The sequence below is a fragment of the Crinia signifera genome, chromosome 8, assembly GCF_055691185.1.
Source record: "Crinia signifera chromosome 8, ASM5569118v1, whole genome shotgun sequence".
NCBI lineage: Eukaryota > Metazoa > Chordata > Amphibia > Anura > Myobatrachidae > Crinia > Crinia signifera.
Genome location: NC_139224.1, coordinates 83,245,367 through 83,262,022, shown reverse-complemented (window position 1 = coordinate 83,262,022; position 16,656 = coordinate 83,245,367). Strand labels below are relative to the sequence as shown.

Genomic DNA, 16,656 nt, shown 5'->3' with positions numbered 1-16,656 from the left:
TTATATCCCTTTCCCCCTGCTGTATCTCTCATTATATCCCTTTCCCCTGTGGTCTCTCTCATTATATCCCTTTCCCCTGTGGTCTCTCTCATTATATCCCTTTCCCCTGCGATATCTCTCATTATATCCCTTTCCCCTGCGGTGTCTGTCATTATATCCCTTTCCCCTGCGGTCTCTCTCATTATATCCCTTTCCCCTGTGGTCTCTCTCATTATATCCCTTTCCCCTGTGGTCTCTCTCATTATATCCCTTTCCCCCTGCTGTATCTCTCATTATATCCCTTTCCCCTGTGGACTCTCTCATTATATCCCTTTCCCCTGCGATATCTCTCATTATATCCCTTTCCCCCTGCTTTCTCTCATTATATCCCTTTCCCCTGCGATATCTCTCATTATATCCCTTTCCCCTGTGGACTCTCTCATTATATCCCTTTCCCCTGCGTACTCTCTCATTATATCCCTTTCCCCTGCGTACTCTCTCATTATATCTCTTTCCCCTGCGGACTCTCTCATTATATCCCTTTCCCCTGCGGTATCTCTCATTATATCCCTTTCCCATGCGGTCTCTCTCACTTTCTTCATTTCCTGCAGTCATTCTCCATGTCCCTTGCAGTCTTTCTCACTATATCCACATCCTATCAGTTTCTCTCATTATTGGCACCCATTTATCAAGAACTACATATGCAATGCGATCTGGGTGTCATTAAAGCCCAACATTACATTGCAATATGTGACTGTATTCTGTCTCCAACAAGACATCTTTGTTGGGGTTCAGGGTCTCTGCATGTGGGCAGAGATTCTGAGCCCATACGCCGCAGGTGGCACACCCTCTCTCCTCTTCGGATCCTGGAGCTTTGGGTCCACCAGAGCCACCCTCCCTATGTCCCTGCCTATATCTCTTTCCCCTGCGGTCTCTCTCATTATCTCCCTTCCTCCCCCCCCCCCCCAGTCTCTCAATATCTCATTTTCCCCTGCAGTTTCTTCCACTGTCTCTCTTTTTCCACTGTAGGCTCTATCACTCCAGGGCCCCTTGGCTTGTGTTTGCCCCCCAGACTGAAAGTTGCTGGCCATCCCCTGCTATGTACTTAGACCTATTCATGTATAAAGTGCTTTTAAAAATTGTATTGCTTCATTTTGAAATCATAGGTGGAACATATCTTGTTATCATGATACATTATGCATCGCAAATTTCCTCCAATTTCATTTTATTTCCTCCAGTCCGTCCCACTATACATGATAACGGAAAACTTCCCACAGAGATTGCAGTGATCCAAGGAAATCACGTGACTCTTGCGTGTGAGTCTAGTGGAGATCCTCAGCCCATGTTGACCTGGCTGAGAGATGGTGTTCCGGTAATTAATGGAGATGGATTCCAAATCCTCAACAACGGGAGAAAACTTCATTTAGAGAAGGTTCAGGTGTCAAGCTCTGGCCATTATGTGTGTGTAGCAGTGAATGTGGCTGGACAGTCTGATAAGAAATACGACCTAAGGGTATTTAGTAAGTAGTAGTACATTATTGATCGCTGACTTTTAATATTAATAATCATTGTGTAACGAAAGCGTATGGTGGAAAGTATTGATGTTTTTTAGTGAATGCTATTTCTGTGCTGTTGATGCCAGTAGGACTCAAATTGTTACTTGTCAATATTATAAACAGTGCAAATAAATGTCATAGATGTAACTACGGATGTTTTTATTTATCACTTTTATCCAGAATGTAACATAAGGGATCATTATGAAATATCATTTAATTTATAGATAGTTTTAAAAAGAAGTGTTAAGTTCACAATATCAAGTGCATTTCAAAGTACTAATAATAAGTCTACTACTACTACTATGACTAATAATAATATATTTATATATATATATATGTAATTTGCTTTACTTTCTATTTCTTTACCTCGTGCTCTTCTCTATGCACTGTATTAACCATTGTTACTTTAATTCATTTAGCGCATTGGGCTGTAGTTGTAATTAATCAGTTTGTCAGATAGTAGTAAGGTACTTGAACGTTGACATTATAATATACAATATGTGTAACTACATATCCCAGAATGCCTTTGCAGCTAGTTCCAGCTAATACTGTGACAGGACATGCTGGGATGTCTAGATCCACAGCAACTGGCATGCCAAATGTTGCCTATATCCAAGCCTTATAGTGCTAGAAGAGTTTAAGAATTGTGTGAGAATCAGTATAGAGGTCCTTATTCTGGTTGACTTACAAATCATCCATTCGCAGCCTTGGGTGTGGGGGGAGAAATCATTCGATGGTCGGCAACCATCGAATGATTTCTTCAGTGCTTCCAGATCTGAGACACCTCTATGGTGTCTCAGACCTGTGAGCGCCCTGTGCGGCAAGCAGGCCGGGCAGCTGGCATCCACTGATGTCGGCTGCCTGCCCCCGGACCTGCGTCACTGCTGGGCGTTCCCATAGGTACATTTCCTGGCCCGCCCCTCCACGCAACACCCCCCCCCCCCCCCCGCACGGACTTCTGTGTGCAATCGATGTGGGCGCAGGGGACTGACTGAATTGGAATAACCCTCCGAATGTGTGCTAACAGCTTGAGTGCAATGGAAAGGAGCAGACAGAATTGCAATAGTGGGACATAATGAACACACAGTGACTAAACTATTGTTAAAAGGGGTCTGCGAGTGATCCATTATTACACCAATGTATTATTGGAGATGAACTAGTAATGCATAAGAGTGGAGCAATTTATTACATAGATAATGAAGTAATAACTATGTTGAAATAACCAGTCAGATATTGAAAAATACACTAAGACTACTGTATATAATAATCCAAGCACGGAAAATACATTTGGCAGTGATGCTGTACTTATGATGGGTATAAGGCTGTGTGTTATATGCCGGCGGTGGATATTATTTGTGGGGGATTTGGTATCAGTAGTTAGAATCTGGCATGAGAAGTGCACAGGCACCATTATTATATAATTGATAACATTGCACCTGATCATGAACATCAATAGTATCTATTTCTCTAAAAAGTGAGGAATGAAGAAGAAATGTATTATCTAATATTGAATAATTGATGAAAATCTGATTACAGTAAAGTATTTGAAAGAACTAAATGTAAGACAAAAAAAGAGTGTGTAAGTTGTATATATGTTTTTAAGTCGCCCCAAGATTCTCTGGAAGATTTCAGGAGCTTGAAAATATCACTGTTGTGGAGAAAAATCCAGTGACGCTATCATGCGAAGTATCGGGGATCCCTCCACCCAGAGTAACATGGTACAAGGATGGTCACCTCATCAGCCTGAATCAAGCACCCCAAGTAATGTCAGGTACTGCAAATAATGTATTATTTTGTATAAAAAAAGAGTATATTTGGTGCAATTAATTTATTAATTAACTAATTAAACAAAAAAGCTCAGCTTCAATAATTGTGCTGCTCCCAGAAGAATGGCCCAACTCCAACAGAAAAACTAAAAAAATATGAGAGCGCACTGTATTGCTCTATGAATTATTTATTAATGAATAAAAAGATCAATTTAAAGATATTCATTTAAGAATCACAAGTAGGACACAACGATTATGACATCAAAATCAATTCACTAATGAAATCAAATAATAATAAAAAGTCCAACAGTAGACCACACACATTAGACCAGTGGTAGCCAACCCTAGCCCTCGAGAGCTACCAACAGTTCACATTTTCCAGACAACCTAGCTGCTGCACAGCTGCACTCATTAATCACTGACACATTTTAAAAGATACACAGATGGAGCTAATTAGCTCACTTGTGATTCTGTGAGGAGAGCTGCAAAACATGCACTGTTGGTAGCTCTCAAGGACTAGGGTTGGCTACCCCAGCATTAGACCAATTCCCCAGTTAAAAGGATTGCTCCTTAAATGCTAATTGTTTGGTGCTCTTACCCACTTATTTCAGGTAGACATCTAGGTGTAATTATGAGTGGGGAGCTCCAAGTAGCTTTTGTAATCACCACTGTAGAATTAAAAGGGCCCCAAATTAAGAACTTGAATGCAGAACAAATCCTTGATTTTAAGTTGCAACAAATAAATATTGGACTTCTGTATTTGATTGATGATGCTATTAGTGTATTATAACCATATGGCTCCATCAGATAAAGGCAGGGCATCTCACCAATGTGAATAGTTGTAATAACATGGGCAAGAGGGGAGCACTGTGATGTTGATTGGCGTTTGTGTTGCTACAACCGGCGTTGATCTGTTGTAATGAGAGCCGATGCGGGAGAGAAACTATGCCACTTAAGCCGCCTCCTCTCCTCTTACCCGCACTGGGAAGCTGACGTCAGTCTCTGGTGGTGCAATAAGTTGAAACAGGAGTAATTTGTCCAGGCAGTCCAAAACGATTTAGGAGCTGAGGAATTGGGTGAACTTTCTAAATCTCTCATCCTATTACATTTTCCCCCAATGGTGGAGATTCTCTAAACAAGAAATGCGGTAAAAACCCTGTTATCTGGGTTTTTACCGCATTATGGGATGCTGTAAGCATCCCCCGCCGGGTTACCGCGGCGGGGGGCATCGCCAGAAAAATCTGGCGATGCCCCATAGAAGCCAATGGACTTCTACCGCATCCCACCGCCGCCCCGCAACGACCTCCGCCTCCCCGCACGGACCCCCGCGACGCCCCGCATCACCCCCTCCCCCCTCACCTGTGACCTCCTCCCTGCACTGATCCTCTTCTGGGTGCAGGGAGGAGGAGAGCCTGGCACAGCAGCAGCAGCGCCGGGTGTGTGGGGGATGGGGGAGCCGCCGGGACCTGCTGGGACCCGGCGACTCTCACCGCAAAGGACAGCTCTTAACGCAAGAGCTGTCCTTTGCTATAATTATTGCATATGTTAGAACATATGCGATAATTATAAATGCGATGGGCGGCGAAGGGGGATGGAGATTCTTAAAGAATCTCCCCCTAAGGGGGGTATGCAATCGCCGTCGAGCATCTCCCATGGGGGAGATGCTCGACGGGCCCTATTCAATGCTGTCTTCCCCGACAGCATTGAACAGGGTTTCCTGGCAGAACGAGCCCGACATCTCTAGCTGTCGGGCTCGTTCTGCCGAGAACAGCCGGGAAGTGACGAGCTGCCGGCTGCATCTCGTCACTTCCCGGCCGCAACTCGCGACCACGCCCCCTTCTCGTCCCGCTGCAGGCGGGACATTGAATCCCACCTGCATGTTCTCGGTCGAGCTGACCGAGAACGGGACTGGGTCACGGCGGGCGAGCAAGCTCGTCTGCCGTGACCCGAAGATTGAATACCCCCCTATGTCTTTAAAAAAAAAGGGTTAAATTAAATACAGTATGGGCAAACTTAAAAAGTAGAAAAACTTATTTTTCATTTAAGCAATATTATTGCATTCACTTATTAATTTGTCTTATCGTCTGTGTCAGGTGGTATGATCCTCCGCTTTTTACACACTGCAGTCTCAGATGCTGGAAGATACCACTGTGTGGCTTCAAATGCTGCAGGAGAAGAATTTAAACATTTCCATCTAAGTGTATTAGGTACGTACTTGGTTTATGCGGCACCTCACTTCTCAATTACATTTTCAAACTCAATATTCAATTAATTAATTTATATATATTTTATAAAATTGGTATTGTTATATGCCTCATAATTGTTTATGTATTTAGTATTGCTTTCCGGACTGACAAAGTTACTTATAGTTTGTATAACATTTAACATTTATTTTCAGTGCCACCTAGATTTGTTGGGAATGTTTTGGAAGATGTAAAGGTAAAAGAAAAAAGCCAAGTGAAACTTTCCTGTGAAGCAACAGGTAATAAAATCACCACATTTGGCAATTAAAAATGAAAAGTATAAAGTGTTTTGAATCTCTATGTGTTCCCATTGCTCATAACACAGCCATGCAAGTTTCCATTCTACAAAAACAGAAAACTTTTACCCTCAGGTTTGAATTAACATGAATCCTAAATGTATGTATTGCCGTAGTACCGACCAGACCACTGCAGTAACCCCCACCCACTATTTATATTTACAATGAGAACATATGTTTCATGCCCTTGTGGTAGAGAGCAATGGCACACAATAGCGCAAAGTCTATATATGTCACCAAATGTCCATCCTCCTTCCTTAATATTGTGCGGCTTCATCTAAAAAGACCAACCACAGTCCTTATAATGTATGTACTGGTAGCTTGTAAAAAAAAAGGTAGAAAGAGAAGCGCACCATTAGATCAATAGTAAAAACAATTTACTGGTGTATATAAGCTCACATACATCGAAGAACTAAACAATCAGCTTGCCGGTCTAAAGATGTTTCTATAGGCAGTAGCTCCAAACAGTAATGGAGTATCTCGCACTCCGAGCATTGCCAGTTCAACAGGATGAATAGGTGACTGAGGGGCAGATTTATTAAGCTCGGTGAAGTGATAAAATGTCTGGCTTTTATCACCGGCCAATCAGCTCCTAACTGTGAAGTTACAGGCTTGGTTTGAAAAATGACAAGTAGTAGCTGATTGGCTGGTGATAAAAACCAGACAGTTTATCACTTCACTGAGCTTAATAAATGTGCCCCTGAATAACAAAGCGGTTACAAGTTAAGTTCATGAATGTAGTATAGACATTAGCGGAGGAATGGGTAGGCCAAGGAGACAGACAGGGGTGGTTAGGAAGCGGGGGCCTTAAAGAGGAAGGAAGCTACAAGTGAAAGTAATTAAAACAGGAAAAAGTGCTGCCAATAGCACTCCCTACCCTGCAGCACTATGTTCGGTTGCACACTCCACACCACACTATTTATGGCCCTGGACCAATTGTAACTTACTGTTGATGTTGGCAAGTCTTTATTGTGGATGTGACTGTCTTGCAAGGGGTAAGGTAATGACTGTAGGCCAGTGCAGAAAAAATTCTAGTGACCTCGGTACAATGTATGTTTAAGTGAGAAATAGTCAAAACTAGATTACAGAACAAATCTCTTGGCATGGACTAAATACACCCTAGGATACTAAAATAATTGAGTTCTGTCATAGCACTACCATTATATCTGATATTCGAGGAATTAATAAACTCTGGGTTGGTACCAAGGGACTGGTGCATAGCTAACGTAGTACCAATATGGAAGAAAGGTAGCAAAACTAATCCTGAAAATTATAGACCGGTCAGCCTCATCCATTGTGGGAAAAATATTAGAAGGAATAATAAGAGATAGTATCCAAAATTTTTTAGAACATGAGAAAGTGATAAGTAAGGCTCAGCATGGGTTTGTCAAAAATAGATCCTATCAGACTAATTTAAAGTTGGAACACATCCGGAACCGGGACCCCTCAAAGAAACATTAAAATGGAACCTGCAGTGAAACATGAGGAGAGCCAAAAGCTGTATGTACAGTATGCCCAGTTATTTTATTAAACAGGGGAAAGGTAGGATAAAGAGGGAAGCCCGGGTCTTCCGGGTACTTTCTCCACACGGCGCTGTCCTCTTTCTGCTGGAGACACCATGGGCTTCCTTTGCAGAATTTTGTGGTCATCCATCGCGGTGCCTGCACACCCTTCTGGCATGAAGAAACGGAAGGAGGAAGAATTCTCCTCTGGTCTCTTCTCCTTGTCATGCGCAGGTTGTTCCTCCCTGGGCTCCGGTCTTCGGGGTCTTTCTCCAGACAGGCTCCCTCTGGGGCATTTTGCAGCCATTGGGGGTCCTCTCCTTCACCTCCTGGGTCCTTATAACAGCCAGGGTCGTCCTTGGCTCCAGCATCTTCAGCTTGAACCCTGCGGTGCGGCCACAGTGAGCTGGTGGAGGCTGGTTAAGTATGCCCTCCCTTAGGGTGACCCCCTAGCTCCCACCTTGTTATGGCCCTGGCGGCAGATGGCACACTGTTAGTTAATAAATATCAGTGTTCCGGGTGGGTGCCAGCACCCACGCAGCCCCCGCTGCCGCTCGCTCCCCCCATGCAGCATCAGGGGCTGCCTTACACTAGATACTCCACTTACAAGGCATTGGTGAGACCAAACTTGGATTATTGTGTTCAGTTCTGGGCACCGCACCTTAAAAAAGACATAAACGAATTGGAACAGGTTCAGAGAAGGGCAACTAAGCTAGTAAAAGGTCCCGAATCACTAGAATACAAATATAGGTTAACCAGGCTGAAAATATTTTCACTGGAAAAACGGAGGTTGAGAGGTTATGTGATTAGTATGTTCAAATACAGGATTTGGAATCAAATGGAACTGGGAGGTGATTTGCTCACTAACAGGCCTATACTCAGTACACGCGGGCATGTACTGAGGCTTGAGGAAAAGACATTCCAAACTGAATTAAGAAGAGGATTCTTCACCATTAGAGCAGTAAAATTCTGTAACTCCTTGCCGATGGGGGTGGTTACAGCAACTACTGTTAATGAATTTAAAAAACTGGAAATATTTTTGTCCACTAAGGGAATCCTATAGATATGACTTACTCAAGTCAGTAGTTACAAGTTACAGTAGATAGGTTGAACTCAACAAGTGGCGTGCGGTGGGGTGAGGCAGGTGAGGCACAGCCTTTCCTGTCATACTAGCGCATATGCCAGCGTTTTTAATTGATAAAGTATGTCAAACATACAAATAATTTATAAAAAAAAATCTTATTTTTATTATTCTAATCATTTTTATAGTCAAAACTCTGGAGTAAAAAGTCTATGGCAGGTGAGGCAGTGCCTAACCTGGCTACCTTTTCTGCACATCTCTTATCAAAACTCAGTGAATCTCCAGCAGTGTACACTGCTGCACATGTGTATAAAGCTGGCATGTACCCCATGGCTCATATATTGTGTGCATATCTGGCTCTGGTACTTCCGAGGGACTCTTGAGCCATTTACCTCACTGCACGTCCATGAACTCAACAGACTAACGTCTTTTTTCAGCCTTAATTATTATGTTATTATGTTACTATGTAATGCAGTGCATATTATAGTGACCTCGGTACAATGCATATACCATTCCAATGACCCAGTACTTTGGTGCGTCTCAAATGTTTTTGAGGGAAGAGTCACCCCCAGTTCAGACACCTATACTACCAGACCACTTTAGCATTAAACTAGTTGTACTATCACCTCCCCAAACTAAGCTAATAAACCCCATACTGGTAGACTTCTGTAGAGAACTTTGGCCAATTCACCACCTGCTGGTGTGACTTCTGTACTCCATTGCACGTACAGAGCAGGTTTTGTTTTAGTAGCATACCTAACATCTGAAAAGGAAACAAAACGTTCACATCCAGGAATGCTATGCTCCCACTTCAGATTTCTGTTTATATAGGCAACTGGATCTGGTTTCTACCTACTAATTGTGGCTTAAATGGTTTATAGTACATAGCATTGTTGTTGCTGTTGACTTTTTAACCATATTTTTTTCAATAGGACATATTTTATATGGCAGAGCTAGAATTCTGAATATTTTCTCCATTTGATTTAGTGCTGATCCTCTAACCACAAACACAAAGCAGTTTCTTATACATAAAGGAACTTAGATATAAAGCACACATTGTCAAAGGTGCTTAGGCATATTATAAACCCATACTTTATTCATGTTGAACAGAGAGTGGATGTAGCAACTGCCTGTGCTGGCACACACCTCTACCACACTTTGGGGCAGATGTATTAAGCCTTAACAAGAGATAAATGCCAGGGTGATAAAGAGAGATAAACACCCAGCCAATCACCTGCTAACTGTCATGGTACAGGCTGTAACAGAAAATAGGTGTCAACACTTCTAGCACTTCCAGAAGTAAACTTACACTATATAAGGCTTAAAAAGTCCACAATAGTGTCCTCAATTATTGTAGAGGTGGTTCTTTAATTGGACCAGCCGAGCAACTCAACAGGAAGGATCCATAATCTCCAATTAGCAATAAAGACTTTTAAATTCTGTGTAGTCTAAAAACAGAAAAGAAAATAGTGCAACACCTTTTTTCAAAGGGGGATAACAATTTATTATGCACTCACAATTTCCAAGTAAAAACAAGCATATAGTCACCAGCCGGTGACAATGTAGGGGAGGTTACACCCAGACCTATTCTCCACCGATCATCAGGCTCCGGAAACCATTCTCAGGGATAAACAGTGAATGGTGTAGATTCCAAAACCTCCAGTCAGCATAAAAGGGTGATTCTACCAGCCACGGGAACACCTGCTTGCATTTCGGACCTTTGGGTCCTTCATCGGAAGCATAGTGTTTCCCGTGGCTGGCATGGTTTAAATAGCACATAAGGGCGCCAAAAGAGCCTTGTGCTCCAGGACACCCATGCAGGAAGTGGAAGTAGCCAGTGTTATGATCGGGAATGGAACGCACGTCTTTTGCGTTCCACCCAATATTAGTTTGGGCCACGGGTTGATGACGGTTCACATGTGGACATTAACAACTATGCTTCTACAGTGCTGGATTATATCAATATAAATATTGATAAGGTTACGACCCAGAAACAAATTACTGTGTACCCCAATCAGAAGCCATGGATGAACGGGGAGGTTCGGCTTTTGTTAAGGGCTCGTAACATCGCCTTTGGGAAGGGGGATGCACAAGCCTATAAAATAGCAAGGGCAAATTTGAGGAGGGGGATTGTAAATGCAAAGCATTGTTATAAGCTGAAAATAGAGGAGCATTTTTTAAAATCTGACTCCCGATGCATGTGGCAAGGTATCCATGTCGTGAGTGATTATAAGCCAGGGGCTTCTGACTCGGTGACTTCGGATGTCTCCTTTCTGGACGAGCTAAATTATTTTTATGCACGTTTCGATAGAGGGAATCACGAGAAGGTGGTTAAATTGCCTGTAAATGGCCAGCCTCTTGTTTTGTCATCAGAGGAGGTTGGTGCAGCACTAGGTCGGATTGACGTGGGCAAGTCGGCTGGACCTGATGGCATCCCTGGGCGGGCTCTCAGAGTGTGTGCAGAGCAGTTGGCAGGGGTTTTTGCAGATCTTTTTAATTTATCCTTGTCTGAGTCAGTTGTTCCCTCATGCTTTAAGAATACTGCCATTATCCCGTTGCCTAAGATAGCTAGCCCGAAGGGGTTGAATGACTACTGTCCGGTGGCGCTGACGCCAATTATTATGAAAATTTTTGAGCGGCTGGTTTTGGAGTATTTGAAGGACAGTCTCCCCCCTTTATTGGATCCATACCAGTTTGCATACCGTAAAAATAGGAGCACGGAGGATGCTATCTCCATGTTGCTCCATTTTGTACTGTCTCATTTAGACAAAAACAATACTTATGCTAGACTATTGTTTGTGGACTTTAGTTCAGCATTCAATACGGTGATCCCTGCCAGGTTGGTTAACAAACTATCTGGGTTGGGTATTAACAGTTTTATGTGTAACTGGATTGCAGATTTCTTGACTAACAGACCGCAGGTTGTTAGATCGGGATCTAATAGTTCTGCACCCATTATATTAAACACAGGGGTGCCTCAGGGCTGTGTGTTGAGTCCTTTTCTGTATTCAGTTTTCACTTGGGATTGTAGACCAGTTCATTCATCTAATACTATTATTAAGTTTGCGGATGACACAACACTAATCGGTCTCATTAGTAATAATGATGAAACAGCTTATAGGGATGAGATACAATCTCTTGCTGCTTGGTGTCATGTCAACAATCTGCTGCTTAATACTAGTAAAACAAAAGAGATTATTGTGGATTTTAGGAGGCAGAAAGTTGATCAGGTTATTCCTATTCAGATAAATGGGATGGAGGTAGAAAGGGTCCAAAGTTTTAAGTTTTTAGGTACCTACATCTCGGAGGACCTTTCATGGTCAGTTAACACCGGGGGTCTAGTGAAGAAGGCCCATCAACGGCTTTTCTTTTTGAGGATGTTAAAAAGACATAAATTGTCAGCAGGAATACTGATGAATTTTTACCGCTGTGCGATAGAAAGTATCATTACCACCTGTGTTACAGCTTGGTATGGTAATTGTACAATGCAGGAGCGTAAGAAGCTGCAGCGGGTGGTTAGAATGTCCGAATGGATTGTGGGGACTACATTACCATCATTGGAAGTCATTCAGCGGAAGCGATGTTTGCGCCGTGCGAACAACATTGTAAGGGATCCGACGCACCCAGCACATGGCCTATTTACACTGTTGCCATCGGGCAAGCGTTTTAGATGTCTTAGAAATAGGACTAGCAGATTGAGGAATAGTTTCTATCCCTCAGCTGTTTTAGCATTGAATACTGGCTAGTGTTATTAATAGTTTTTAGGTAGAATATACCTTCTTTTATGTATTATATTAGTATGTATTGTATTGTGTAATGTATTGTAGTTTGTATAATTGTATGTAATGTTGCTGGATTACGGTTTGGATGTTAAAACTGAATTTTGTTGTCCTGTCATGGGACAATGACAATAAATGAATCTGAATCTGAATCTGAATCTGTTTGTATGCCAAGATGGCCGGAACGTCACTTCCGGTCCGTTATGCGCAAACACAGGTTTGGACACGCATTTCCTGCATTCCACCTGACGTTTGTTTGCGCTCCAATAGCCGGAACGACACTTCCGGTTCATGCATCTACGTATTGCACAGCGCCCATTATCTACAAAACATTTACATTTGTAGCAAAAAAGTTCATATTTAAAGGAAATCCAAGACGTCATTCTTTGCATTGATCATTGTCCTTTTCCTTCTTCAGACATAGGTTCTTTGCAGAATATTATAGTCCCGTGTCATAGTAATTTATCCATATATAAAAAAAAGAAAGGGAAGGAGGATAAAAGACAGGTTGTCAATCATACTCATACACGGCAATACATTTATAATATGGCATTTTTTTTTTTTAAATTCAAAAAGTGTTAAAAATATTTTAAAAAAATATCTAAAAAGCAGAAAATACATTTAAAATACTAAAAAGGATACTTATAAAAACCATTTGATCTAAAAATCACTATTCAGACCATTTGGCACCAGAGTATTAAGTTTAAAAATCCATTTAATTTCGGACTGGGCTAGACGGGTTTCAATATTTTTATTCCGCCAAGTGGGTACGATTACTTCAAGGCCACCAAATGATTTAATGCAACATTCTTTTGAATTGTGGACTTTCTTGAAGTGCGCTGGAACCGTGTGGGTTTCTAAACCTTTTCTTATATTATACACGTGTTCAGCTAAACGCGTTTTCAAAATTCTAGTTGTCTTCCCCATGTAAAATAGGCCACAGTCACATTGCAAAAAATAAATTACATTTTTTGAATTACATGTAATAAAATCATTTACTTTAAAACTGGTGCCATTAAAAATGAATTCTCTGGTTTTACTTATCCCCTTAGTAGTTCTACGCATCAGGCACATTCCACAGCGGTGGAACCCTTTCGTGCGATCACTTGTTCGTGGCATCACGTCAAGACAGCTCTTCACGAGTTTGTCCTTTAGTGATGGTGCCTTTCTGTATATAAAGCCAGGATAGCATGGTAAGGATGCACCTATAACTGGATCACTTTTTAACAGATACCAATTCTTTTTAAAAACAGCCTCCACTTTCTTAAAATCAGGGTTAAAATCTGAGATAAAAGACCACTCCGTAGTCTTCTTTGGTTTTACGACTTTTTCCCCAAGGAGGTCTTCTCTGTTCACAGTATCGGCTTTTTGCTTTGCAGCCATAAGTTCTTTTTTATCGTAGCCTTTTGCAAGGAAACGGTTTGACATTGCGGATACTTGATTCTCATACATATCACTTTCGGTACAGTTACTTTTGACCCTCAGAAACTGGCCGTAGGGGATACCCTCTAGCCAGTTCCTGTGGTGCTGACTATTTCTTTCTATGTAACTGTTGGAATCAGTAGCCTTAATATGATTAGACGTGCAAATAACATTATTCTTAATATATATGTTAAGGTCTAAAAACACAATTTTTTCCATGCTCCAGGCTGTGTTCGAAAAAGTCAGTAAAGAGCTGATTGGCTGGATGTTTATCTCTCTTTATCACACTTACATTTATCTCTTGTTAAGGCTTAATACATCTGCCCCTTTGTGTTGTCTATCATTCAGAGTATGTGAGTTTACTGTATATATTGCTTACAGATGGAGCCTTCTTCAACTAGCCTTCTCAGCAGAGCCATGGCTCACTAAGGCTTATTATCATCTATTGTTCTCAGCTGCAATACAATACGTAGTGCAATACAGTAGGGGATTAGCAGAGGATTAAGTCTGACAGCTCTGGCTCACTTAATCCTATTGAAGGGCTAGATGAGGATGGCTCTATCTGTATATCTCCTTAATGAACTTCATAAAGTGTATCTGTTTGCATTGGAAATCTAAATATATTTGCATGGAAAAAGTCAGGTATCTGTGCAAGACTACAGAAGTAACATTGCATCTTTGTTTAGGTAATCCTGCACCACAGATAATATGGCTGAAAGACGGACAGCCTTTGCAGGAAGATAGTCATCATCAACTTGAAAATGGGGGACAGAATTTACATATTCCCAGTGCTGTTGTATCAGACACAGGACGCTATATGTGTGTTGCTTCCAATTTAGCAGGGGATAAAAGCAGAAGCTTTAGTCTTGGTGTTATGGGTAAGCATGGCATTTGTCATATGTTAATTTGATAAAACAGAATTTTTTTGTAATAAGATATAATCATATCAACCAAATAATAAATCTGCTCATTGAACCAAAATATCAATATCATTGACAATATTGTCATATTTGTTATGGGCTGGTAGCTAGTGTTGCTAATTGGTTCCAAACTTTCTTTTTGCAGTATCTCCAACAATCTCTGGTGCCAAAACAAAGGAATCTCCTGAGGAGGTAGCTGTGATTCTGCACAGCTCAGTGGCACTGACCTGCGACGTTCACTCCCATCCCCCGGCAACCATCTCCTGGCAAAAAGATGGAAACAAGATCCAATCAAAGGATAATGTCAGAATTCTACCAGGTGCATTTTTAATGCTGTTGGGCTGCCAATAATACAATGTCACAATTTGTTTTTTCATTAAGCAAAGTGTCCTGGAAATGATGTGGTTGGTTCAGGGCCCTGCTATGAGTTCTAGCTGAAACCTCTTTCATCTTATGACAGCCTCATCAGAAAGGCAAACATGTTCCTCCATTAAATACTGTAGGTCTCTTCTTCTCTGTGCCATTGGCTTATAGGGCAGCTGCGCTAGGGCCCCTTACCTATAGGGTCCTTTGAGCAGGGCTTTGCTGGTGCCTCCAGAGTTTCTTGTGAGGCTAGAAGAGATTGCTGCCCAGCTGCTTTTATTGAGAATTACCCAAAATCAGAGCTGCCGGGAAACATTCTCTGCAGCCAAACAGTTAATGGATGTAATTTTTCTAGAAAAGTGGAATCAAAATGTGGCGCTCCGGTGATTCTGCTGCCTTTATTTCCGAAACCCGTGGATCAATCCCTATTGATCCATTAATGTGCAAGCGAAAAAGTGGGGGGGTAGGGTTCTGGAAAAAGTGGCGCTGAATGAAGGAAATATCTGTACTTATCTTTTCATGGAAATCCTTTTCGACTTCTGGTACTTTTTACTTCATTATTCGTCTTTCAACAGGGTGGATACATGAAAAGATAAGATTTTTGGGGGAAAAAAGAGGGATGTGATGGTCTACTACTACTGCAAAAGAGTAGACCATCACATCCCTCTTTTTTTCCCCAAAATCTTATCTTTTCATGTATCCACCCTGTTGAAAGACGAATAATGAAGTAATGAAGTAAAAAGTACCAGAAGTCGAAAAGGATTTCCATGAAAAGATAAGTACAGATATTTCCTTCAGTTAATGGATGTAAGCTGCTAATGGCTGGATGGCTGATAGCAGGTGGAGAGACACCACAGGAAGCTATGATTTTTTTAAACTTAAGTACGACCCCAGTGCATTGCTTTGCCTAGAGCCTACAATGCCATTAAGATGGCCCTGCTTCTCCTTGACAACCAGCAATGCCGAGCTGTTTGTGGAGGTATTGAGAGGGGCTTTCACAAAAGTAAAAAGAAAACAGTGATAATAGATTTACAACAGCAAAACAGTGAATTTGGTAATTGTTTAGTGGTATAAATGGAAAAACATATTATTAAGACTTATAGTATAGACTCTGTTATAGTCAGTACATTATAGGGCAGACTTCACCGTGAATGCTCAGAAAGCAAATGCACAAATATGCACAACTACAGAGCCACAGGCATCACACCTTACAATTGGGAGTGTACAGTATGTTCTCACACAGACAAAATTCACAAAGTCTGTTTCCACATCAATGCTGTTATTGCGATCAGGATATATACCAGTGGTTCCCAAACTTTTTGAATCATGGTACACTAAAGTATCAGAATATTTTTCACGGCACCCCTAGGCCAAAAGTTGGTTACTAGTTTCAGGAAAGATATTAAATAAGTTGTGATTTAAATGTTTTCCTCAGATCCACTTATGTGGTGAGAAACATGATTCACTTCTATTTACCCACATATTCTAAATTGGAAGCCACAAGCACTGATTTTGCCTATTTCATTGGCCATAAATAACTTGAACCACCAACCTGAGGCACCCTTGCAAGTGCTCCTAGGCACCCCAGGGAGCCTAGGCGCACAGTTTGGGAACCACTGATATATACACAAATACGCTATATATGCCTGAGGGAAATGGAAACAGGAGCATAATGATATTGACTTGTGTAAACTAGGCATACAGTATACTGTATCATGCAGATGCATGTATGGCTCTGCATATGTGTAA

The 16,656-nt window shown here is 41.6% G+C and overlaps 1 protein-coding gene across 1 annotated transcript in view; it reads left to right on the top strand.

Annotated features, from left to right (window-relative positions):
• Positions 1–16,656, top strand: part of HMCN1 (hemicentin 1) — a 362,739-nt gene that overhangs the window by 171,894 nt on the left and 174,189 nt on the right. Inside the window, 6 exon segments of the mRNA XM_083156769.1 lie at positions 1,218–1,499; positions 3,139–3,306; positions 5,395–5,508; positions 5,700–5,783; positions 14,311–14,502; positions 14,690–14,863. Of these exon segments, the coding sequence (XP_083012895.1) occupies positions 1,218–1,499; positions 3,139–3,306; positions 5,395–5,508; positions 5,700–5,783; positions 14,311–14,502; positions 14,690–14,863 (1,014 nt within the window).